The sequence below is a fragment of the Balaenoptera musculus genome, chromosome 11 (assembly GCF_009873245.2).
Source record: "Balaenoptera musculus isolate JJ_BM4_2016_0621 chromosome 11, mBalMus1.pri.v3, whole genome shotgun sequence".
Taxonomy (NCBI): Eukaryota; Metazoa; Chordata; class Mammalia; order Artiodactyla; family Balaenopteridae; genus Balaenoptera; species Balaenoptera musculus.
Window position 1 is genome coordinate 73,208,952 of NC_045795.1, and position 24,937 is coordinate 73,233,888.

Genomic DNA, 24,937 nt, shown 5'->3' on the forward strand with positions numbered 1-24,937 from the left:
TTCACATCAGCCCCAACACCAGCAGCCCTCCAACGATGGCCGATGGGAGCTGGTGTATAAGTACCCCAGCTCCCTCACCTCTGACTGAGATCTCTGAGGTGTGCGTCCTACACCGATTCCTAGGGGTTCCCCGTGGGATGAAGTTCCACTCACCCACAGCAGTAGCTGAGTCAACAACACACCCCTTCTTGGCTGCCTTCTCTCTCCTGTCTTACTTTCCCATCTGCTATGGGTGTTTTCTAGAATCACTTCCCAAATAAACGACCTGCACTCGAAGCCTTATCTTGGGGCTGCTCCCGAGGGAACCCACACAGAGACAGCCAGGCTGTTTCCCCCGAAGCCTTTCAGTCTGGCTGTTCCTTCCAGCCTTTCTCAGATCTCCTTGCTTCCTCCCCGTCTCCAGCTCCGGATTTTCTCCAGCCCTCATTCGAACAGCAGGTGAAGACCGTGTTCTCTGCGTCTGGCCCTCTGGCTGTCTCTGTTCCCGTGGATCTTACACCTCACACTGGGAGCCAAGGATTCTTCCACACCTAAAAGTAATCCCTATGAAGCCGACCTCCTTTCTAGCTGCCTAACCAGGTGCTCAAAGCCGTCACCAACCTGTTGGAACTTGTGGCCGAGCAGACTCAGTCTAGACCATTTCCACCCCAGGCGAAATGCGGCACATCAAAGGGTGGGAAAGTTCGTTCAAAATCATCAAGAATAAAATTTAATTGTGCTCAGGTGCAGGCCGTCCATCCTGTCCTTCCTTGGGAGCGACAGTCAGCAGTCCCTGAAGGAAAGCACACCTGTCCTCTCCACAGACAGCCGGCTCCAGAAGGACTCTCTGAGGCTGGCCACCTCCGGGTAGGACGCCTCCACCCAGGGGTGCTTTGTTTCCAACAGGGGAAGCGTGCAGGGTACTGGCGGACCCTCAGCACTTTCCACACTTCCGTTCCCTCTTCCTTCTCCTCCTCCGCTGGCCGTCACTCCTGCCGGTCCAGCTCGCAGTGAGCCTGGGCTCTGACTCCTAAGTCAGGCAGGAGCAGCCTCAGGCCCTGGCCCAGGAAGAGCCACAGCCGCCCTAATATACCTTCTGGGGCACACAGCCCTCCAGCTCCAGCAGCTCCGGCCAGCCGTCGTATTTATTCACGTCTGGGTTGTTCTTTAAGAACTAGAGAGACAGAAGAGAGACACTGACAATGTTAGGACTCACGCCTGCATTTGCGTTGTGCTTTAAAACCTAAATGGCTTCACTTCATCCTCGCCACTGCCCCATGAGGGGCATGGGAGGGTTGGATATTTCCAGCCCATTTCACAAATGGGTAAACTGAGGCTGGGGAGGGCAACTTGCCCAAGGTTTCAGAGATGAGATCAGAGCCTAGTCACTGCCTGTCATGCCCTGGACCGGGGTGGGGGGGCGGGGGCTGGTACCAAGCATGTGGGGAGTGGTGCTTGAAGAGCTTTAGCCCCTCTAGGACATCCCAAATAATAATAATAAGAAGAAGAAGAAGAAGAAGAAGAAGAAAAAGAAGCATCCTAGCTGCAAACTATTATATGTAGAATGGATAAACAGCAAGGTCCTACTGTGTAGCATAGGGAAGTATATTCAATATTCTGTGATAAACCATAATGGTAAAGAATATTAAAAAAAGAATGTATAGAATGTATATGTATAACTGAATCACTTTGCTGTACAGCAGAAATTAACACAACGTTGTAAATCAACTGTACTTCGATAAAAAAAAGAAGCATTCTAGCAATTCATGAATGCTTGCTCTATGCCAGACACAAAGCACCTTCTGTAATTAATCCTCACAATAGCCCTAAGAAGTGCTCGCTGTTACCATCTCACCTTACAGATGGGGAAATTGAGGCACAGAGAACCAAAGTAACTGCCTATGGCTACCCAGTTGGTAAGTCGTGGAACCACTGTGTAATATTAATTAATATTAATAATAAATGTATAAAGAGAATAAAATCAGTTAAGATTGCGTTTAAAACGCTCAGGCTTAATTTACGGAAAAAAGAATGTAAATGATAAAATCTACAGGTGGGATTATTGTGGCTAACCCTTAGGAAGGAAGAATAAATTCTAGATGCTGCTTCTCTGAAACCCCGTTTCCCATGTGGGAGAACAAAAAACAGAATGGTTTTAATCACGTCGGGGTCTTTGGTTCATTTTTGGGTGATGGGTTGCAGTCAGCTGATCATAGACATCAGGCAAAAGGTGGTGCTGACTCTTCTCTACTTACGTGCTTCCTCTCTGCTGTAATTGGCCCAGTTTTGTTGGGTCTGGAAGAACAGCGCCTGCCCTACCTCTTCCTAGAGAGTCCTGCCCCTGACACCTTCCAAAGGGACATTCTGGAGCCCCAGGCCCCTGCCCCCTGTGTTCTTCACCCAGAGGGTATAAACAGAGGGTCCTCTCCTTTTCTCCTTTAGCACAAGCTACTTTGCACTATTCCTTACTTAAAAAAAAAATTTTATTTATTTTTGGCTGTGTTGGGTCTTCATTGTTGCATGTGGGCTTTCTCTAGTTGTGGTGAGCGGGGGCTACTCTTTGTAGCAGAGCACGGGCTCTAGGCATGCGGGCTTCAGTAGTTGCAGCATGTGGGCTCAGTAGTTGTGGCTCTTGGGCTCTAGAGCACAGGCTCAGTAGTTGTGGCTCTTGGGCTCTAGAGCACAGGCTCAGTAGTTGTGGTGCATGGGCTTAGTTGCTCTGCGGCATGTGGGATCTTCCCGGACCAGGGATCGAACCCGTGTCCCCTGCATTGGCAGGCGGATTCTCAACCAGTGTGCTACCAGGGAAGCCCTGTTCCTTACTTTTTTTTTTTTTAAATTAATTTATTTATTTACGGCTGTGTTGGGTCTTCGTTTCTGTGCGAGGGCTTTCTCTAGTTGCAGCAAGTGGGGTCCACTCTTCATCGCGGTGCGCGGGCCTCTCATTATCGCGGCCTCTCTTCTTGCGGAACACAGGCTCCAGATGCGCAGGCTCAGTAATTGTGGCTCACGGGCCCAGCTGCTCCGCGGCATGTGGGATCTTCCCAGACCAGGGCTCGAACCCGTGTCCCCTGCATTGGCAGGCAGATTCTCAACCACTGCGCCACCAGGGAAGCCCTGTTCCTTACTTTTTAAAGTAATTTCTAATTACCTGAATATATTCTCTTGGAAACACACACATACAAACCAGGTCAGCATTTTCCAGACAAGGCAAAACCCCTTGCAGCCCACTCTAGCCTCCCCCGCACCTCCCTGGAGCTCAGCACGAGGCTTCTTGACTGTCCCTTTTCTGCCTCCCACAGCCCCTCCCCCTCCAGGCTGCTGGGTCTCTTGTCTGATTATTGCATTGGCTTCCTCCCTGCCTTCTGACTTGTGCCCCTTTCACAGTGCTCTCCATGCACAGGCGGGAGGCCATTCTAAAAGTATGAGGACAGGAAATCCTCGGGGAAGCTGCAGACCTGGATGAGAAATGCATCCCTATCACTGAGCAAGCTGGTTAAAACTTCTCCAAGGCTCTGGATCCTTGTCCGTGAGATGGGATGGATGCTCATTGTACCTACCTCGTTGTGGGTTAAATAAGATCCTGCAGGTCACTTGCTCAGCCGTGCCTGCACAGAGCAAGCACTTGCTGAATACTAGTCTTTCTTGTTATCAATCTGATCTGGTCACTCTCCCGCTTAAGCCTACCATGGCTCCCCATTGCCTCCAGGACAGAGTTCCCTTTCCTCAGTGGTCCTATATATGTCTGAATCATTGACCCTTAGCTTCCCGTCTTGGATCTGGGCAGAGCTGAACGTTCTCACCACCAGAGACTGGCCAACTTCATGCTGGGGAAGCCTGGCCAGTTCTCCCAGGTTTTGGAATTGCTCTGAGCTGGGGATGCACAGATGGCGATTGTCCTGCAAGGGGTGCGGGGGAGAAGGTGCAGCATTTCCTTGGGGACCCCAACCGTCACTGACTCCCCCTTCCTCCTGTGAGTGCTCCTCAAACTCCACCTCTGGATGCCTCCCAGGTGCACTCTGCTCGGGCCACCCCTGGGTAGTGACTGTGTAGCCCAGATCATGGACCCCTCCTAACTCCCTCCACATACTCAAGGGGGCCCTCCTGTGTCCCCTTCTTGGTGCAAGTTCACCCTCTCCAAGGGAACTTAGAAGGGAACTTGGGGCTCCCCTGGCGCAAACCTGCCCCTTTACAGGTGGGGAGACTGAGGAAGTGGGGGAGGAGGGGATCGCAGCGGGGACCAGAAGCTGGGCATCCCACTCGCTGCTCTGGACTCTCCCCCCGCCCCATCACGCGAGCTTCACCTCCACATTCCTTTCCCTTTCCTCCATGCCTTAATTTCCTTTCTTCCTTTTTTTTTTCTCCTTTTCCTTCTCCTTTTTGGTACTTATCTATGTATCTATGTATTTATATATGACCCACCTGGTCAAGGCTGCTTCCTGCTGGGGGATTAGCCAATCAGGCCACCCTGATCTCCGGGGTGGACGACCGCTGGGTAGCCCTCCTCACATTGCCCCATGTGTCCTTTCCAAGCCACCCCAGCCCTTGTCTGTCCATTCCTGGCATTGTCCCCTGCAACTCCCATCCCCTCCTTCACTGGGACAGGGAGGCTGCCAGGAACTCACCTCCTCAAAGGGGCTTTTACTGTTGAGGTCTCTGGCCCCTAAGAAGACCCAGCTGTCCCGGAAGCCCAGCTGCTTCGCGTAGGTGCTGCCCAAGTTGGAGAAGAGCTTCCTGATTTCATCATTCATCCTGCAGGGGACCAGAGAGGACGGTGAGCTCGGGATGGGAGAAGGGGGAGCGTCTCAGGCCCTTGGCTTACCCTCCACCCCTCCTCCAGTGAGGGCAGCAGCCTCTCCCGAGCTCAGGAGAAACAGGGCGGAGTGGCCAGGACGCTTCTCCGAAAGCCAATCCGAGGGGCTGGCGAAGAGTTACAACGGTTTTGCTTCTGTTTGCAAATATAATACACGTTCACTTGGAAAATATGGAACTTTACAAAGTAACTAAAAATTACTTAGTTTCACCCCCCCTTGACATAATCATTGTAAAATTTTAGTATATTTCCTTCATGTCTTTTTTCCCCCGTGCACTGTGGGATTATACCAATTCTTTTGTAAACTGCTTCTTTTTTTTTTTAACTTAATACTAAAGGGTGAACATTCTTCCGTGTCCTTAAATATTTTCTACATCATCATTTCTGATGCAGTATATCCTCTTTTATGTACATATAATAATACGTCCTATATCGCCATATATCATGATTTCTGTCACCAGTTCGCTATCACTGGACAGGGAGAGGAGAGTGTGTCCAGTTTTTCACTCTTGTGACCATGGCTGTGATGAACCCCCCAGAACATCTCTTTGTGTGCTTGTCTGCTTGGTTCCTTAGGAGAAGGTGTCAGAAGCTGGAGCCAGCAGGATAGTAGGAAAAGGACTTGCAGTTAGGAGGTGTTTGATTCGCTTCTCCCCGTGCCCTGGCAGGCGGAGGTTCCCACTTACTTGGTCCCCGGGTCATCGTAGGAGGCCACCAGCACCAGCATGCCCTCTGGAATTTCTTTAAGGAATTTCACCAGGAGGCTAGCATCTGTGGGAGGAAGGAAAATTGATGTGCTGGTCATTTAGGAGAAAGACGGCTGGTCATTCTCATCCTCTCCTATGGCCCTAACGATCCAGGAATGCCCGGGCAGCCTGACACTGAGCTCCACCTGCACAGCGTGAGGGCATCTTCATTCAGCTGGTCTGGGGTGGGTTCTGGAATTTGAAAGTCTCCCAGGCGATTCTGCTCTGCAGCTGGGGCAAGAACCATGGTGTAAGGGCCCTTGGAGGCCTACCCCCACCCCAGGGGACCGAGCACAGTCACCTCTCAGGAGCTCCGCTGCCCCTTCTACACTGTTTAAGATGCACCCAGCCTGTCTGTGCTGACTTTAGAGGGTACACCCACTGGGCAACTCGGGCCACTGAGAGAGAACATGGGGCTCCCACAACTCTCCAGCTTAGGTCAAGGAGCAAGGCTCCGTTCGCATCTCTAATGCCTGCCTGCACTTGAGAGATCTCTGGATTGAACACAGAGCAGGTCTGGGGACAGCACCTGGGGAGGCATCAACATGCAGCTTGCCTCAACGACACTGATTTTTTTTCTGTTGTGCTTATTTTTATGGTCACCTTCCATGCATAAAAAAAGATAATGGCTTTCTACTTAGGGCAGTGATATAATTTCCTTTTAAGATCTATTTATTTAGGTTAAAAAAAAGTGAATGAGCTGATTTAAAGGAACACACGAACAGTGCAAATAGTACTCTGGATGGGGCATAACTTATACAGAGGGCTCTTGAACAGTGGAGGAAGTATGGGCAAGATGGGCCTGGTGGGCAAAGCAGGGGCTACATCTGTCAAAGGAGAATAATTAATAGCCCTGCTCAGAGCATTTCTGTAAAGCTCAGATGTGACGATGACTCTGGGCTTGCAGTAAGTGCGTTATAACAGAATTACAATTATTAGCAGGATTGGCTACATAATTTTCAGGGCCCAGTGCAAAATGAAAATGTGGGCCTTTTGTTGAAACATTATTAATAATTTCAAGATGGTGAAGGCAGAGCATCGGATCAAGTTTCTTCTAAGCCAGGGGCCCTGTGTGCCTTTCCTGCTCCCAGCCTACATGCCCGTGAAGCTGCCCTGATTCCCACTACTCTGCGGGCATCCCTTGGATGCAGAGGAAAAATCAAGTCCCCCAGGCAAGGCCAGCCACCAACTTGCTCTGTAACACGGAGGCCTCCGGTCAGTGACCACAGCAGCCCTTCAACTCTTGAGACAAAAAGTGGGAGCTCTGAAAGTACCATTAATTTGTTTGAGCCGTCAGCAAATATCAAGAGCTGGCTCTTGTCTGGATGGACGGTGGATGTTTGGAAAAAATGAAGTGTGCCTTCCGATAACTATCTTCTCACTTCGAAAAGTCATCTTCTTTTTTTTGTCTTCTGTGGGAAGGGGCGACTTGTTCTCAAAAGGCTTCTGTTTCTTGTTCCCCATCAGCCATGGTTACATTCAAGTTTATGATAAGGCATTATAAAACTTGGTTTATCTTTTTATTTTTTTCCCTTTTCATTTGGACAGATGACCTCCTTGCTTCCGAATCACATGGATGGAGTGAGGGAAGAGGGAAGGGAGATGAAGCGTCCCTGGGCTCCTCCCCCAGCCAGGCTGGGTCCCTCCCCCTGATTATTGCAGGTTATCATTTAATTCTCACATCCAGCTTATGAAGTGGAGGTCTATGGTTACCTCTATTTTATAGATGACAAAACCGAGGTTCAAGAGATGTCACCTGCCTCAGGTCAACCAATCTGAAATCTCTGACTCCAGAGATGACCTTTTCCATAACCTGGTCCCAGGCCACCCTGGACAGAGAACAAATGAAGTTCTCTGCCCTTGGCCCATGGCCTGTCCCGCTCTCTCCTCACCCGTCTCCAGCTCTGTCCTGTACCAGGAGGGGCTTTGCATGCCTGCATGTGCACACCCACCCTGCCTGTCCAAGCTCTGTCATTGCCACCCTCTCCTCCAGCAGCAGCTGACCCCCGGCCACCCCTCAGTCCTACGGGTGTGTCTGTAGCATGGGGGGCACACCTGGAAGAGGTCTGCACGGGCCCTGATGCTCCAGGTGGGCATGTCCTCTGGCCCTGCAGACCCTATCTGTGAGGTGGGACTCGGCTGGAAGACGGCCATCGTGGGAAGCCCTGAGCCCAAGACACAGTCCCGGCTCCTGTCTCTAAGGATGCTGTCACAGGTCACCTTCTGAACACCTTCCCCCGCTGTGACTTCTGGGCAGCAGACTTCCATTTCCCACATTTCAGCCCCTCCTTCGTTTGTAAAGCCAAGAGGGCTTCCTGCTCTCTGCTGCTTGGTGATTTCTCCCCTTTTGGGCTCACATATTTAGGTGGGTGCAGTGAGGTAGGTTTTCCCTGGAGACGGAGGCAAAGGTGGGAGACTGAGGATAGAAGAAACCAGCTGATTGGCAGCAGCAGGGCCCTTCCATTCTGCGAGGAGCTTCTGGGGTGAGGGGTCTCATGCTCAGCGCCCTTGATGCCCGAGCCCAGAGCTGGCCCTGTGATTGCGGGGACACAGAGTCGAGCCGGGCGCCGAGAAGGAGGCTGAGCTCAGTTCATCTATCCTGGCGGAAGCCAGTCCTTGCGGGGCCCAGACCTCTGCTGCCTGCAAGGGGCCACCCTGCTGCTTTTTCACTCCTGCTGAGGCTCCTGTGTTGGTGGGGGGCTGGGTTGCCGGCTGGGCAGCAAGTGGCATATTGGGCCCGGGAGTGATTCTACCACATTTGGAAGATGTCTCGAGCGCTGCGTGAGAGTCCCACCTCCACCCACAGCTTTGCCGGGCGGCCTGTCGGGGAGGAAGCTGCTGGTGGGGACTTAGGTATCCGGGCCTCCAGCCCAGGTGAGTCGGTGGCCTGTTGCTGGGCCGTGCTAAGGACAAGGAGGAAGTGACTTCCTGAGTAAGGGGTGTCCATGGGTACAGAGAAGCTCAGAAAGCATGCCTATGTAGAGAGAGGAAAAGACATCTGCAGAAAGATGCAGAGAGCTTGGAGCCTCAGAGCTGTCCTTTCTGGGCCTCGGGAGGCCTTGTCCTGTCCTTGGGCTCGATAGCGACCCTGCGGCTTTAAAAAAATACCTTCTACCTAGCAGAGCAAACTGGGCCCCACTCCCTCCTCCTCAGCATTTCAGTGCACACGTGCCTGGCCTCCCACTGCCGGCACCAGCATTTCTTTGCCTGAAGGTCTTCTCCGGCCTCCACATCCTCCTTTGTACCCTGGGGCAGGCCAGAAGCGTGGAAGCGCCAAGGAATAGGGGTAGGAGCACCCCGGCTCCCTTGCCCCTCGGGGTGTCTCAGGGGCACATGTTCTACACTGGCTTCCTGCAGTGATCCATGGCTCCTAACGCTCTGCACTGGCTGCCTTCCTTTCCCCGGCTCACTCCCCCACTCCCTACTGACATTCCCTGAGATCACCTCCTCCCAAATAAACACCGCACTTGAATCCTTGCCTCAGGATCTGCATCAGGGAGCGCGCAGTAAGACAGTAGAAAGGAGTTTCAAAGGCAGCAGGACGGTCCCCCCACTGTGCCGCTTTCTGATTGGGTCCCTGGAAACAAGAGCCAAACTCCCTGGCACCCAGGTAGCCTCTTGCCACAGGAAGGAGCTCAGCCCGCCCTCGACTTCAGTGCCAACAAAGGTGCCTACCTCCAGAGTACATGTCGAAATATTTCTGTGTCATCACCTTTCCCGTGGTTCCTAAGGGATAAGAGAGCAGAACTATTATTTGCCGTAGCATGTCATCCTGTCTGTCATTTTGTGGAGAGTGGCTACTCTGTAGTCGAAGGTCTAAAAATAGAATAGAATAATAGTGGAACAAAATTAGGTCCTGTAGAAAGCATGCAGGACTAAATTAGGTGCCCAGTAACCATTGGGCTGATCTGAGAGGTACTAGCACATAACGGTGCAGGGCCTCTGGAACTGAATGGAATCCAACCAGTCTGGGTTTGTGATCTGCCCTGCCACTTCCTAATGCACGACTTAGCATTTGACCTCAATTTTTGCATCTGTACCATGGGCTGTGGGAACTAAATGAGATGTATTTAAAATATATGCATGTGAGATAAATCTTACCTATAAAATAGTAACTAAAAAAACTACAACCATCATTACTATTCTCACCTAAATAGGAACTCTGCAATTTGAGCGCTCCAGCTCTTGAAGGCAAAGGGATCTGCAGTGGGCTGAAGTGTACTCAGTGTCCTGAGTCCAGTAATCTGGATTGCCTTGGTGGGCTTTGCAAAGGGTACAAATCCTACAGGGAATCAGGTGTTCTGGAGGAAAATTGCAATTCCTACCTTTGGCCACTGGATGGGGGTGTTGCAGAGGGGATGGCAGCTCTAGTTTCGCCTTCACTGCCCCCTCCCCCTAATTCAGTTGGTAGATTTGATAAGAGGGTGGCGACAGGGGCCTGGGTAGTGGCAGCTCTCCTGCCGGGTGGGAGCAGGCTCTCATTGCAGTCCCCCCTGAATTCTTGGAGCCACTAGTGTCCAAGCCCCTCCAGACACTTTACCTGGGGCTCTTGGGAAGGAATCTATGAAGCCAGTGAAACTACTTTTGTGATCTTGTGCATTTGCAGATTTTTCTGGAATTGGGATGAGGGGGGGAGGAGGTGTAGTTTGAACAGCTTCTCAAAGGAATCCCTGCCATCTAAAAGGTTGAGAAGTAGCAATCCTTCTGTTGTTCTGGCTCATTATGTAGATGAGGACCCTGAGGCCCTGAGAGTGATCTGTTAGACTTTCCACAGCTGGCATGCAGTAGGCGCTGCGCATGTGCTTGGACACATTTCTAGTCTAGCGGGTAGTTTCGCTGAGTGATTAAGACCTGGAGTCAGCCAGAGCCAGGTTCAAATCTAGATGATTCTATTGGCTGTGTATCCTGGGCAAGTTGCCCAGCCTCTCTGAGCCCCCATTTTTTACCTGCAGAACAGGGAAACTGAGCGTAGCTGCCTTCTAGCGTCGTGATGAGGGTCAGTGAAATAGCTAGCACACAGTAAGTGCTCGATAAATGTTAGCTCTCAGTGTTATCAGTGGTTGTTTTTATCTTTGGGCTTTGCGAGGGATGGGGAAGGAGGCCTCTGTCTGAGCCCATCTCATGGGAGAATATTCAGGCGTTTTCTCCCACGGTGGTCCATTTGGGGGAAGAGAAGCCCAGCAGGTTTCAGCCAGGTCGGCTGCAGCTGGAGCCCTTCCCTGCCCTCCCCACTGTGGGGTGAGTGGAGACTGGGTGGGACAGTTGGTGTAAGTGAGGCTGCCTCAGTCTCCTGGGGCCTGGCGTGCCGGGGGTGCTCTGAGACCGTCTGGCAGGGACCAGCAACAGGGGAATCAGGCCTCCCTCTCCTTCTCAAGACTCTGGAGGAGGAGCGGCCCCCCTCAGCTTCCTGCCCCTCCTGGCCCACACCCTTCCTGGACTCCCAGGAAGTCGGCCAGGGCTGTCCTCTGACCCCTGTCCGGCAACGCTCCTCCTTTGTTCCAGGCTTTGACCTCTCCCCTGACGCAGCAGGCTTTCTTGGCAGACGGGAAATGGGTCCTCTAGGAGCAAAGGGCCAGGATTCCAATCCTACCCTGTCACTTCCTAAGTGTGGTCGTGTGGTCACACTGCACACAAGCTTGAACCCTTTTTCTCCTGAGTGTCCATTGTGCCCTTTTTCCATCTGCCCTGACCTTTGTCCCAGGAATAGCTCTTAGATCCAGGCAAATGGCCCCTGTTCCCCAGATCACATAAGAGCTGAAGACAGACAGGAGGGGCTCGGCTGGGGCCATACCGCCTGGTCCTTCTCGGCCCCTGTAACCTACCCCCTCCTGAAACATGTCCCTGTTCCTGGCTTGGCCTGCCGTTGGCTTCCTGTTCATCACCTGCTGGAGATGCAGGGTTACTGAGACTGTGGGCCTCCCTGGGTCTCCCTGCCTCTAGCCTCCCTAGTCCAAGCTCGAAGGAGGCTTCAGGAAGGCAGGGCTGGGCCCTCAGGCCCTGCTCAAAGCCTTTCCAAGGCTCCCTGTTCTGCTCTGCTTCAGGTCCACACTTCTTAGCAGGACACTTAGCCCCTCAACTTCTGGCCCTGCTGGTCCCCCAGCCTCACCTCTCACCACCCTGCTTCTGTGTTATAGCCAGAGAGAGCCTGTGTGGACCCCCAAGCCCCTCTCCTCCTTCTTCCCTTCCCTGCGCCCTGCACAGTGTTGCCCCTGCCTGGAAGGAGTCTCCCTCTTTTCTCCTGGTCAACCCCTACCGTCCCTCAGGCCTCAGCTGACCACCACCTCCCTCTGGAAGCCTCCTCCCCCGACTACCTCCGCTGCCAGCTCTGTGTTCCGATCCCAGAGCTGTGTTTCCTTTTCCTTCATATGTGCTCACCACCTTCTGATTTTTTGTGAACTTCATGGGCACCCCCAGGGGGTTGTCAAGCCTGGGTCTGTCCTTCTAGTTCACAGGTGACCCCCAGAACCCCATACGGGGCCTGGCCCACAGTAGCTGCTGTGGCTCTTTGCCGAATGAGTGAATGAAGGCGTGCACTCAGCTTGTAATCTCACATTGTCCCCTATGGTTTCATGGGTGTTGGTTTAAGCCCAGACGGGGTCACGTTTCAGAGGAGCAGCGTATCCTCCTGAGATAGGTGCACCTGGCAGGGACCTGGCCATGACTGCAGGGCAGACCAGCTCTTTTAGACCTGTTCCCACAGGCCAGCCAGGCTTCAGAGCGTGGTGGGGCCGGCGGGGGGGTGTCGGCAACTCACCGTTCACCAGGGCGATGTTCAGGCCTCTGCCCACGTTGTTTTTCACAGGACTCATGATCCTGAAGAGAAAGAAGAAAAACAAAATACAACAGTTGGTCCCGAGTGTGGAGTGAACACTCTGGAACTCTGCGAGGGCCCACGTGGTGTGATGCCGAAGCGTCAGGAAACACACGGAATTATCTGGGCCATCTGTTTTCTCCTGGGAACGAGCGGTGGGCTGGATTCCCTGAGGAGCCTCTCATGGCACGTTTGGACCAGAAGAGTCTGCCCAGGGAAGAGGGAGGGTCCCTGCCCGGGGCTCGGAAGTGCTGGAGGCAGGGTCAGCCCATGTCCCCAGGCTAGGCGGAAGGCAGAGCCCGGAAAGTTGCTCCCGTCCTGCCATGTCTGGGATCCCCAAGTGGAGCCCAGCTGTGTTCCTGCGGCCCAGCATCCATACCCCGTCCTCTGGTATCCTTGGGAAAACCGTACTTCTCCGTCTCAGGCCAGGAGGTTCTCAGCACTGACCTCTCTCCCAGGCCTGGACAAGCCGGTATCCTGTGCCCCTGGTCACAGTGATTGGGCCAGTGTGGTCATGTGACCCAGACCAGCCAATGAGCCCCAGCCCTGGGACTTTTGCAGGGTTAATTCAGATGGGAAAGCTCTTCCCAGTGGGGTGCTAGACAGGGCTGTTATGTCAACCCAGCTGGTGGCCTCCCTCCTTCACCACGTGAAGAAGTCCATTTTCAGTAGAGAAAACCGAATCTAATGACAGAGGAAAGCAGAGCTGAAGGTAGTGTGAGAGGGAGCCCTGATGACTTGGTTTGAAACCCTGGATTCAGCTGGTGCTGGAGCCCACTGCCTCTGGCTTTTTGGGTACGTGAACCAGTAGGTTTCCTTGTTTTGCCTAAATGATTTGGATCTAGGTTCAGAATCTGTACTAAAACACCTGTCTCTGGCTTCTTTTGTAGGATGAACTTGCTGTCCCAGGGACTTGACTACCTAGAAAGCCTGGTATATAGTCTTTTTCCTGCGCCTGGGTAGAAGCCCTGGCACCTGCTGCATCTGGGCTTTGATGCCTGGACCTTGATCTTGAACACTCCCCTTAGGCATCCCCCATCATTGGAAGCCCAGCAGCTTGGCTATCAGACAGACCTGAGTTCAAATCCTGGCTCTACCAAGGGTTAGCTGGCTAACACTGTGAGCCTCAGTTTCCTCATTTTTACAAAGGGGAGGATTATTGCCCCACCTCCAGGAGTGCTGGGGGATTGAGGGAGACGATGCTGTAAGGCGTCTAGCAAGGTGCTGGCACATTTGCAAGATGTTAGGATTATTATCATGTGTGACCCAGCCACCCAGAGTAAAAGGAAGCATGTCGACGGTGTGGTCTGGTCTCTAGGGCCTGCCCTCGAGGCCTCTGAACTTGCTAATGAGTGAATTAATGAAAGAAAAGAAAAGAAATGCCAGAAACTTACGTTTGGCCTTCAAAGCACATGGAGGGGCCCACGACGTTGGCGGCCCCGCTGCTGATTTTAAACGCAAAGAAGTTGTCTGGGCAGGATTTGCTGAGGCCACACTTGGTCTTCACCAAGCGTGAAGCTGGGGAGGGAACGGAACAGCTTTGGTGGCGGCAGCTAAGGAAGGGGCCCAGGAGGAGGAGAGGGGCAGGGACGGGGGGCCAGCTCAGGGGCTCCTCCAGAGATGCCTCCCCTGACCACCTAGGTCTGCGGATCTGCCCCTTTCTGTGCTCCCACAGTGCTTCCAACAACCCCATCAAAGACACGGGACGCTGCGTGTCTGACCACCCAGCGTTCATTTCCGGGTTTCCCCGCACAGCCCCAGCCCTGGCACAGCTCCTGGCTGCCCGCAGGCCTTCGGTAACTGTGTGCGGAACAGTGAGTGGTGGTTAATGACCCGAGTCACCGTGATTAAGGGATTCTCTTGAGAACCGTCTCTTGAGACATGGCAGCCTTTTGAGCTCACAGAGGGCCCTGTTGACAAGCTCCTGGGGCCCCAGCATGGTGGGTGGGAGCGCTTCTCACGAGCCAGGTTCCCTTGAGCCAGTCTTCAACCTCCCTGCAAATCTGCTCCTTCATCTGTGAAATGGGCTAATGATGGTACTTCTCCACTGGGTTCTTGCGCGGGATTAATGAACTCAGGTTAATGCTCAGTGCTTATTGGCTATTCTTCTTATCACTCATTTCCGGAGCACTTACTTTGGGCCAGACCCTGAGATTCAAAGGTGGTTCTGGAACTTCCCTCCCGGGGCTTAGCATGGTCCCTGGAACCCACTGAGGACTCAATATGTGGGACCTCTGATTATTGTGGCTGCTATTAAGACCTGTATCCTCTCCACATGGCCCTCCCAGGGCAAACTCTGGAGGCCTGTGAAAGGCGGGAGAGGCAGATGCGCCCCCAAACACAGCGGCTGAGATGTCACCCGCACTTTCAGCCTGGCAGTTTCTAACTTACATTCATGCATGTTGTTTTAACACCACCTGGCAGTTCAGAAGGTGCCAGGAGGGAGGAATGGGTAAAGAGGGAGTTAGAGAAAGTTCATGCAAAGGGAGAGCAGTGGTCAGGCAGCCTTTCTCTCCTTCAGCCCCCACGCCAGGCGTCTGGCTGAGCCGCGCCAGTGAGTGCCTGGAGCAAACCCACAGGCTTCCCAATAGACGCTGGCACACGCCAGGGCCTTGCTGCCTGCCAGGCACTGTGGCAAGCCCTTTATCTTTACTGTCTTGTTAAATCATCCCCATAACTCCTGTGCCTGCCATATAGGAGGCACTCGATAAATCTTCACTGAATGAACACCTAGAGCATTTGGGCGGGTCTGAGCCCAAGCTGGGAGGGTGATTAGGGTCTCCAGGGCCTAGAGGGAGCCTTAATGGGAATCAGGAAAGAGCGTCCCTCTGGGGGGACACAGCCCGCTAGTGCCAAGCTCGGCAAGCCTGTGGTGCCTCGGGGTGGGTGATGGTGCCCCTTCTTAGGAGCGAATGCAGCCTGCGCCAGGGCTCCCCTGGTGGAGTGGGCGGCCCTGATGATCTGAGCAGAAAGCCCATCCTAGGCTCTCGTCCCCACCCCGAGTGCCAGCATACAGGCCTGGTGGGTGTAACCAGAGCTCCACCTGGGACACTATCACCGGAGAGTGAGGGCCGGGAGTGGAGACACCCCCAAGTGGCTCAGGAGAGGGATGGCTGGAGATGTGGACCCGACGCCCCTACCCCTCCCTCTGGACAGAACCCCCCCCCCCAGAGTGGCTAGTTGAGGGTGAGGCTGGGAGGGGTCCTCTTCTCCTATGAGCCTTGGGGCTCCACCTCCACCCCCTGCCCCCCCCAGAGAGCCCAGTTTACTTTCGAATCCAGAGGTTTTCACCTTGCCAGAGGGGCTGGGCCAGGCTTCGGGGACCACCCTGGAGTTTGCCCAGAGCCTAATCAACAGCAGCTGAGTCGGATAAACCCCGTGTCAACAGGCCGGCTTAGCAAGCTTTTCCCAAATTGATTTTTTGACCATCCAGCCTTCACAGTCAAGCTACTGGATGAGGGGGAGGAGGCCCAGGGGTCTCAGTCACTGGGAGGCAGGGGATTTGCTCTGTGGGTTTGGGTTTCAGGGGTTTCCTAAGCTGCCCAACCCCTCTGGGAACCCAAGAGGCTATTGCTCAGGGCATGGAACTGAGCACTGGAGGGGAGTTGCAGTCAGGGAACTCGGGCCGACTTCAGTCATCTGCTGTGTGACTTGCCAGAAAACTCTCCCTTTCGCTTAAAAGTGCCAACTGTAAAATGAGGGAGTTGGTTTAGATCAGGGTTGTCAAACAGGTTTCCTCTTCAATGTTAACGGATCTACTATTAAAGGCTTAATGATAAAGCCTTGAGGCTACCTGTGGGCTTGGAGGGAAAGAGTGCTGGGATGGATTGGTGATGTCTACTGTGGGAACTGGTGAAGGTGAGAGGCAGCACGTGTGCTTGGATTTGCCTTCCCCCCAGCAGGTGACGTCTGAGTGTTCAGCACCAAGATGCTGTGTGACAGTGGCTACTTCACAGTGTGACTCAGGAGGCTTCAGTGAGACAGGGTTCAGGGTGTGGGGTGAATGGTTTGTGTTGGTGCACAGTCTTTGCTCTCTGCAATTCCGCAGTGCACAGGGGCTCCCATGCCCTTTTCTTTTCTTGTTTAATATTTATTTATTTGGCTGCGCTGGGTCTTAGATGCGGCACGCGGGATCTTTCTTAGTTGTGGCATGTGGGATCTAGTTCCCTGACCAGGGATTGAGCCCGCGCCCCCTGCATTGGGAACACGGAGTCTTAGCCACTGGACCACCAGGGAAGTCCCCTCCATGCCCTTTTCAGTCAGGGAAAGTCCCACTCCCCGAGCTGCATCCCCCTTCAGTCACCACCGTGTTGGTGTGGAAAGGGGGACTCGGAGGTGTTGTCTCTTGTAAGGAGGTGTTGAGAGGGTGGGCTCTGGATTAGATGGGGAGGTTGACTCCCTCCCCGCCACTTACAGCTGCATTGCCTTGGCCAAGAGATTTCACCTCTCTGAGCCTCAGTTTCCTCATCTACAAAATGGGGATACTTATAGCATCCACATAGGGTTGTGGTGAGGATTGCATGAGATGCCTGTAAAGTTCTGAATACAGTGTCTGGCACACAGTAGGCACTCAATCACTGTTACTGTTATCATCACCATAATTGTCCCTTCCTTCCAGCTTCTCTGCGCTTCTCTGCACTGTTCAGACGTCTCAGCACTCCTGCCCTCCCAGTGCTCTCTCCACTCCCCACACTTGCGTCCCTGACTCAGCAGCCAAATTCTCCACTGGAGCCCCAGCATTCCTGCCCCTAGGCCTTTGCACAGGCCAGTCTCTCCTCCACAAGGCACAGCTAAATAGCCGCCTCCTCCCTGAAGCCTTCCCTGACCCCTTCCCATTGGAAGCAGGCGGCCCTCCTGGAGCCCAGGGCATGTCGCCCCACCTCTCTTGGCACATATGGCCCTTCTGCCTCCTTAGACTATCAGCACCCCCTTCTGTTTGCCTCTGGGGGCCCCTGTGGTGCTCAACATGGCCCTGGTACTTTGGAGCAGGAAACATAAGCCAATTCTGGGGTCATTGCAATGATGATAATAAACACAGCCCGCATCCTTGGGGCTCCCAGCCGGGTCAGGGGATGAGAGAGGGGGGCAGGGTGGGTGTAGTCCAGACTGCAGGCTGGGGGTGCTGGGGAAGGGAGACAGTTGAGCCCCCCCATGAGTCCGAATGGCTGAGAAGGGGCCACAGGGCTGGGGGCTTTGGAAGGCACCATCAGGCCATGGAAAGAGTGAGCCGGGAAGACGCTGGGAACCAAGGTTTTTCTAGAACCTTCAGGGCTGGGACTAGAGACCCTGGAACACCTCACCCTAAGGGAAATGGGGCTGAGTCGACACTCACGGTTCTCCTTGTAGAATGAACCTGTTGGAGAGAAGACAGCATCTGGTTAGAAAGTGCTTTGGGCCCCTGCACAGGGTGGATGCTGGGGGCTGGGGGGTGGGAAGAAGGGAATTCAGAGAGGTGTTGGCCTGGCCAGGTGCGGTCCCTGTCCCGTGGCAGGGGTTGAAATGAGTTGAAAGTCCCATCTGGTCTGGAAGTCCTCCCTAATTTGCCACTGTCACCACTTCTCTCTCTCACGCGCAAACACACACACACACACACGCACATACACACAAAGCATGCACAGATGCACACACACGTATGCAATACACTTACACATGTGCATAGACACACACGTGCGTGCGCGCACACACATGCACATACACACAAAGCGTGCACACACGCACACAGATGCATGCAATACACTTACACACGTGCATAGACACACATGTGCGTGCACGCGCACACACACACACACACTCACACAGAGGACTCTCTCATGGTTAAAAAGAAGCAGACCTCTGTTGTGAGGCCCACTGGACTTGGAGCCTGACCGTGTGTGACCACGTGTGAGTTTTCTCCTCTGGGGCTCGGCCTCCTCGCCCGCGCAGTGGGGGCCATCACACCCACTCTCGCCGGCTGTGGAGAAGAGCCAGTGAGAGGCGCCGAGAGCCCTGGCCCCCGGGAAGGACGGGATGGTGTGGCTGTCACTGCTCGGGCCCGGAGCGTCCCTTCCCGACTCCCGCAGCTCCGAACGTCTGAACAGGCTTCACGTCTTGGCTGTGCCGCGTCCCGCTTATTTCTGCGGTTCTACGTCCTGTCTCCCACCAGCTGGGTGCTAAGTCCTAGAGGACAGGGCCCCCAGGGGACACAGAAATGCCGGCGGGGAGCGGGGGAACTCTCCTTTTTGGGGGACACCCACACTGACACACTTTCCATTTGGTCCTTGAGAAGCTGTCCCCCTACCCTTGCCTCCAAGGCCCGAGGGGTATCACGTGTCCCAGGCTGGGCCAGTTATAGCGTTACGTTCGCCTGGAGTCGGAGCCCTTCTAGGGGTTGATATGTGGCCCCAGGGGAGAGAGAAGCATCTTTCAGCTGAGCTGCAAGGTGAACATCCAGAGAGCTGGTAGCCACCAGGCCTGCCTGGGAGAGAAAGCTGCCCATGGAATGAGGTTAAATAGCAAGGAGCAGAGCTCAGGGACACAGAGATAGACTCTGGGGCCTTTGTCGGGGCCCCTAGATCCAGCCACACCTAAAGTCTGATGCCGTGGGCTTCCCAATGACCTGACTCAAAAGACATCCCATTTTGTTTAAACCGCTTACAGTTGGGTCTGTCACTCCCGTCTGAAAGAACCCTGCCCAATTTATGAGGTAAATCAGAAATTCTCTAATCACCTGATTTCTGTGCCATGGACCCCTTTGGTGATTTGGAAAAGCCTATGAACTCCTCTTAGAGTAAATTTATTCCCACTTCTCTTGAGACACTCAGCACTTCCTACTCTACCAGACGGCAAGTTATTAAATGCATAAAATAAAATAGATTGGATTAAAAAGGAAACCAACTATGTATCAAGATAATAAAAACATTAGAAAATTTTGTGCTATAGTAATATACGTGCTTCCATATTAATGCATGAAATCATCAGGTGGGGTGCATGCAACCAGGTCAGGAGTGTTTGAAGTAAATGAAGGTCCCCCTTTCCGTGCCTGAGCACACCAGTGGTTTTGGATGGCTGCTTTTCCCACTGGTTACACTTCCTGCCACTGTAAGCATTTTGCAAGACTCAGGTCATGTTAATGCACTTCCATTTTTGTATATTCTATACAGTAAGTCCCCTACATATGAATGAGTTCCATTCCGAGAGCACATTCCTAAGTCCAATTTGTTCGTACGTCCAACAAAGTTAGCCCAGGTACCCAACACAATCGGCTATATAGTACCGTACTGTAATAGGTTTATAATACTTTTCACTCAAATAATACATAAAAAACAAACACAAAAACTAAAGAAAACATTTTTAGTCTTACAGTACAGTACCTTGAAAAGTACAGTAGTACAGCACAACGGCTGGCATACAGGGGCTGGCATCGAGTGAACAGGCAAGAAGAGTTACTGACTGGACGAGGGAGAGGAGGTGGGAGACGGTAGAGCTGAAGGATCGTCAGCAATAGGAGAAGGAGGGCAAGCTGCATGTGACAATGTATGCCAGACACGTGAACGAACTCACGTGACTGGAGCTGGAGCCACGTGTTCCTCATTCTGGGGTCTTTGGGACCTAACACAGAACAGTTGCTTGATGATCGTTGGGGGGAGTGTTGATTTGTCAAACCCCAGGTGGTTGAGTTCTGAGAGGGAAACAACATCTGGGGGCTCCTTTCAATTACTCCCCTCTCCCACCCCAAGCTGAGGCTCTCTTCTCTACAGCTTACTCCTGAGCTCCCCTCCTGCTCTGAGCCTCCTGTGCTGGTCTGGCACATCTCCTCCAAGTCCAGCAGCACAGCCAAGTCAATCTCTAGTCTGTAAAAGTAGGGCCTAAGATATGTATCCATATAAATCATCCTGACCTGGGTGTGGGCCATGCTCGACAAGAAGCACATGAGGTAAGGGCCCTCTGAGATTCCACTGGGGGAGTCTGTGTTAGAGGCAGGGTGATTGGCTTCTCACAGCTGTGAAGCCATAAGCTGGTCTGAGCCACTAGAGGTTATTATGTTTGATTATGTCGATGGAGGTGGTTCTTGGTCTTTAAGGAGGACGAATCCAGAGGTAGAAATTCCTTCCCTTTCTCTCCTTCCTTTGAAAGGATTTGGATCTGGGAGACCTGTGTTCTCATTCCTGTTCTGACATCTACAAGGGACATTTGGGCAAGTTTCTTAATTTCCCTGAGCTTCTCTTTTTCTCGGACCACACATAAAACCACAACATGAGGTCATGCATGAGTCCACTCCACAAACATACCATGAATCACCCCACAGGGCATTTGTGCAGATTAAATGAGACCATGCATGTAGAGCAGCTAGCATCCATCACCCATCCATCATACATCCAACCATCATCCACATATCCACCCATCATCCATCTATCCATCCATCATCCATCTAGCCATCCACCCATCCATCCCTCTTTCTTTCACTTATCAAATGTTTCCTGAGCATCTGCTCTGAGGTGCTAGAGAGATGGATGTACACAAGGCAAAATTCTGGCCATCAGGAAGCTCACATTCTATGGGATGGGGATAGACAACAACCAAGTAAACAAATAAACAAACAACCTAATGATGGATGATAATGATGTTCTGAAGGGAATAGGCTGACATGAAAGACTCTAAACTAAGAAAAGCGGGTGCAAGTATAGCTGGGGTGGTAACGGAAGGCCTCTCTGAGGCAGTAACATTTGAGCAGAGGCTTGAAGGCTGAGAAGGAGCTGGCCACAGGGAGGTCTGAGTGAAGAGGGTTCCAGGCTGAGGGAACAGCAAGTACAGGTGGAAGGCACTCAAGGCCCGGGCAATTTTCTCCCTCTCTTCTTTTCTTCTTCCCTCTGTCCTTCCTTCTTGGGTCACATTTCCAAAATGGCCCTTGATGCAGGCACATGTTCTGGCCAGGGCCTTGGGACACTTCTCTGGCCCCCATGGGCTCCCAGCCTTCCTGACAGCCTGGAGGTTCCTCTTCTCCCACCCCGAACGCCTCGGGTCCCAAGGGCAGTCCTCACTTTGCCATGTCTGGCCACTTCCTGGGTCACCCAGGGATGGAATAAATCCTTGGCCCCTAGCCCTGGTCCATAGGCCTTGCCCCAGTAGCGAGCTCCACTCACCCATCCAGCGGGGCAGGCGGTTGGTTTTCATGTTGAAGTTGATATAGCTGCGGACAAAGACCCATGTGATGACCAGGCAAAAAATGAGGGCCAGGAGGTGAAGCAGACCTGCAGAGCAAGGAGATGCTGCCATGAGACCACAGCACCAGACCACATTGCAAGGCCAGGCAGCAAGACTACATGTGGGTCCTTCCCAAATCCCCTCAGCGAGACCACATCCTGTAGGTCCGGACCCTGCCCACACTGTGGACCAGTCCACGGCCTGCATGGCGAGGCCAGTGTGAGTCTACGTGATGACCAAACAGTGAGATCATGCTGCAAGGTTACATGGCAGTGTTCCCCAAAGTAGGGCCGCTGGGAGGGAGGGTTAGAAATGCACCTTCCTGGGCTCCACTTAGCGCTCCAGAGAGCATCTCTGGGGTGAGGCCTGGGAATCAGCACGCTGAGGGGAGGCCTGAGAACTGCGGCAGGAGAGCAGGAGGCAGGTGAGCCCCGGCATGGGAGGCAGGAAGGCTCAGGGCGGCCACCTGCCGCTGTGTGACCTCGGGCAGGGGCTCAGCACCTCTGAGCTGGGGTTCCTCAGTCACAGAGCAGACGGGGTAATGCCCTTGCTGCCGAGCCCGTGGCTTGTTGGGAAGGAGGTTATAGTTGTCGCCACTAGGCGGCCTCCAGGGTGGCTTGGGGGTGGGGCTGGTCTCCTGTATTTTCCATCCACTCCCCCTGAAAGCCACCACAAATAACACACATTTCCACAGTGAAGTATTGCTCTCTGTAGGAACACGCGCCAGCCTAGCCGACGCGGCCTCCCCTGCCTCACAGCCGTATTGCTCCCCATCCCCTCATGCATCACTGAGGAGCAACTCCACACACATGATGGACCACCAGAGCCCCCGGCCGCTCTCCCTTTCCTCACTCTTCCGGCAAGGCTGCACCACACCTCCCACCTCAAGGACTCTGGTGGTCCCACAGCCTTGGGTGTCAAATCTAACCATCAGGCCAAGTTCCCTTGCTCCTTGCCTGACCTCCCTCTCCATCTATGGCCATACCACCCTGAACACGCCCGATCTCGTGTGACCTCCCTCTCTGCACCCCCCTTGCTCCTCAGCCCTGAATTCAGCTGTGGCCTCCTGCTGGTCTCAAGCTACTGGGGTGGGGGAGAAGGCCCCCTGGATCCCATGGGGCGGGGTCAGGTCTGTGGGGTCCTCGTCTTCTAGGGCATCGGCTCACATTATACGGCGCTCATTTTGTGTCGGGTACTGGGCGAACGGCATTTACACACATTATTTCAGTTCATCCTGGCAGTAACCCTCTATGTTGTACGCTATTGATTACCCCCATTGTACAGATGAGGAAACTGCAGCTGGGAGAGCTGGTCACTAGGCTAGTAAGTGACGGGGGGACCTGAACCCAGGGAAGTAAGCTGACTCTAAAACCCGTGCTTGGGACTTCCCTGGTGGTGCAGTGGATAAGACTCCACGCTCCTAATGCAGGGGGCCCCGGTTCGATCCCTGGTTGGGGAACTAGATCCCACACGCATGCCACAACTAAGGAGCCGGTGAGCCTCAACTAAGGAGCCCGCAAGCTGCAACTAAGACCCAATGCAACCAAATAAATAAATCTTAAAAAAAAACAACGCATGCTCTTCAGGGAACTATATTTAATATCCTGTGATAAACCATAATGGAAAAGAATATAAAAAAGACTGTATATATGTATAACTGAATCATGTTGCTGTACAGCAGAAATTAACACAACATTGTAAATCAACTATACTTCAATAAAAATAAATACATAAAACTCACTCTCAACTTTCTCCTGGTGTTTGAAAATATAAATGAATTGTGTCAGTTTCCTATTTGGTGCCTCAGTTTCCCTACCTGTACAAAGAGGGTACAGTATGAGAGTGTAGACCAGAAGGCAAAGGCCTCTCCTTGTGCCCAGGTTTGTGGTTTGAGGATTCTAGAATAGCCCTCCTTGAGGCAAATATTTTGTCTGTAATTGCCAACCACAGTGAAGTATTTCCAAGATAGGGTGAATCTCCATGATCCCAGCCAGATGGGGCCATGGTGCTGAAGTTTCTGTAGTCCTTCAGCCTTGAGGCAGGAAGTCACCTCTTATACTCTTGCAAGCTCTCCCTGTATTGGTTTCCTCCTGGAATTCTGGCCTGACCAGTTGAGAACAAATAAAGCCAAGTGAACTCTGAGTCCAGGATGGGCAGACACTGCTGGCAGAAAAGGATTTCCAAAACCAGTTTCAGACCTCAACCTTGAGGCTTAGAAGCCTCAGAGCCTGGCCCTACCTGACACTCTCATTCTGTCCAGGTGAAGAGTGGCTTGGGGTCAGTGTTCCTGTGGAGAGAAGAAAATAAAATTGGAAACTGGTATCTAGGGTCTGAAAGTGAACAAGACTGAAGATGAGGAAAGGGTACGTAAAATGGAGGGGATCACGGTCCTTTCAGTTTTGTTCCTCATCATCTGCCATGTGTTCCTTCTCTGCCTCCACCTCTTCTTCACTTTTGCCCCTGTAATTTTGTATTCAATTCAACATGCCTTTTTTGAATGCAGAGATTAGGAAGCAGAGGAAGATGCGGTCTACCAGTCACTGTCCCTGGAGGATTGATTTATTCACTCATCCATTCATCTATCCATCCATCTGTTCATCATCCATCCATCCATTTGTCCATCCATCCATCCACTTGTCCGTCCGTCCGTCCATCCATCCATCCATCCATCCATCCATCCATCCATCCATCCGTCTATCCATCCATCCATCCATCCATCCGTCTATCCATCCATCCATCCATCCATCCATCCATCCATCCATCCATCCATCCGTCTATCCATCCATCCATCCATCCATCCATCCATCCATCCATCCATCCATCCATCCCTCCATCTACCCATGCATCTATCCATCGTTCTGTCCTCCAGCCAGCTGAGAGGCATTGGGCTGGCCAGCCCCAGTGAAACCGTTAGGGAGCAGAAGCTCAAGTGATCTTTGCTGATGGACCAAAATTCAGAGTAATAGGGACCCACATAGCACAGGTGAGCTTGCACCAGGTGCCATAGATGCACTATCACCTTCAATCCTCATAGCTCCCCACTTTAGGGGTAAGTAAGCTAAGACTCACCACTGTTAGGCCCACAGTCATTCAGCTTGCAAGGGTCAGGGCAGAATTTGGATGCAGGTCTTGGCTGCTCAATCCCCACAGGGAAGCACTGCCAGTGTCTTTTGTCTCAGAGGAGAGTTGAAACCGAAGTTTCCTCCCTTCCTGAGTCCTGGGCTGGGGTAGGGTCAGCCTCAGTCCCACCGCTCCGCTGTGCCACCCCCAGGTACCAGTGACTTGGCAGTGTTGAAAACTCTCAGGAGGTCTCTGGAGTCTAAGAAGAGGGGAGGGCAGGGCTGGTGGTCGCTGTCCTGGGTCTCAGACCCCCCCGTAGCCATCTGGAGGGTCTCTGACTGCAGTGAC

At 52.9% G+C, this 24,937-nt stretch overlaps 1 protein-coding gene across 2 annotated transcripts; it reads right to left on the bottom strand.

Moving 5' to 3' along the window:
* Nucleotides 1-939: 939 nt before the first annotated feature.
* FAM3D (FAM3 metabolism regulating signaling molecule D) lies at nucleotides 940-23,780 on the bottom strand. Of its 2 annotated transcripts, XM_036869959.1 has the most exons (9): nucleotides 23,768-23,780; nucleotides 21,469-21,576; nucleotides 17,682-17,702; nucleotides 13,744-13,867; nucleotides 12,293-12,351; nucleotides 9,214-9,264; nucleotides 5,479-5,563; nucleotides 4,605-4,731; nucleotides 940-1,153 (listed from the first exon to the last, which is right to left on the bottom strand). In XM_036869959.1, exons 1-9 carry the CDS (start codon nucleotides 23,778-23,780, stop codon nucleotides 1,064-1,066), a joined length of 678 nt encoding a protein of 225 aa, XP_036725854.1. In that variant the 3' UTR covers nucleotides 940-1,063. The 2 variants fall into 2 exon arrangements, with proteins under 2 accessions (XP_036725854.1, XP_036725855.1); XM_036869960.1 differs by lacking the exon at nucleotides 17,682-17,702 and having other exon boundaries at nucleotides 13,744-13,887; nucleotides 21,465-21,576.
* Nucleotides 23,781-24,937: the final 1,157 nt, after the last annotated feature.

What these genes read in the sequence shown, in the direction of transcription:
- FAM3D (XM_036869960.1), bottom strand. An exon ending in GAACATCGCCCTGGTGAACG is followed by an intron (nt 9,265 to 12,292) that starts GTGAGTTGCCGA and finishes CTTATCCCTTAG; the next exon opens with GAACCACGGGAAAGGTGATG. An exon ending in TACGATGACCCGGGGACCAA is followed by an intron (nt 4,732 to 5,478) that starts GTAAGTGGGAAC and finishes GGTCCCCTGCAG; the next exon opens with GATGAATGATGAAATCAGGA.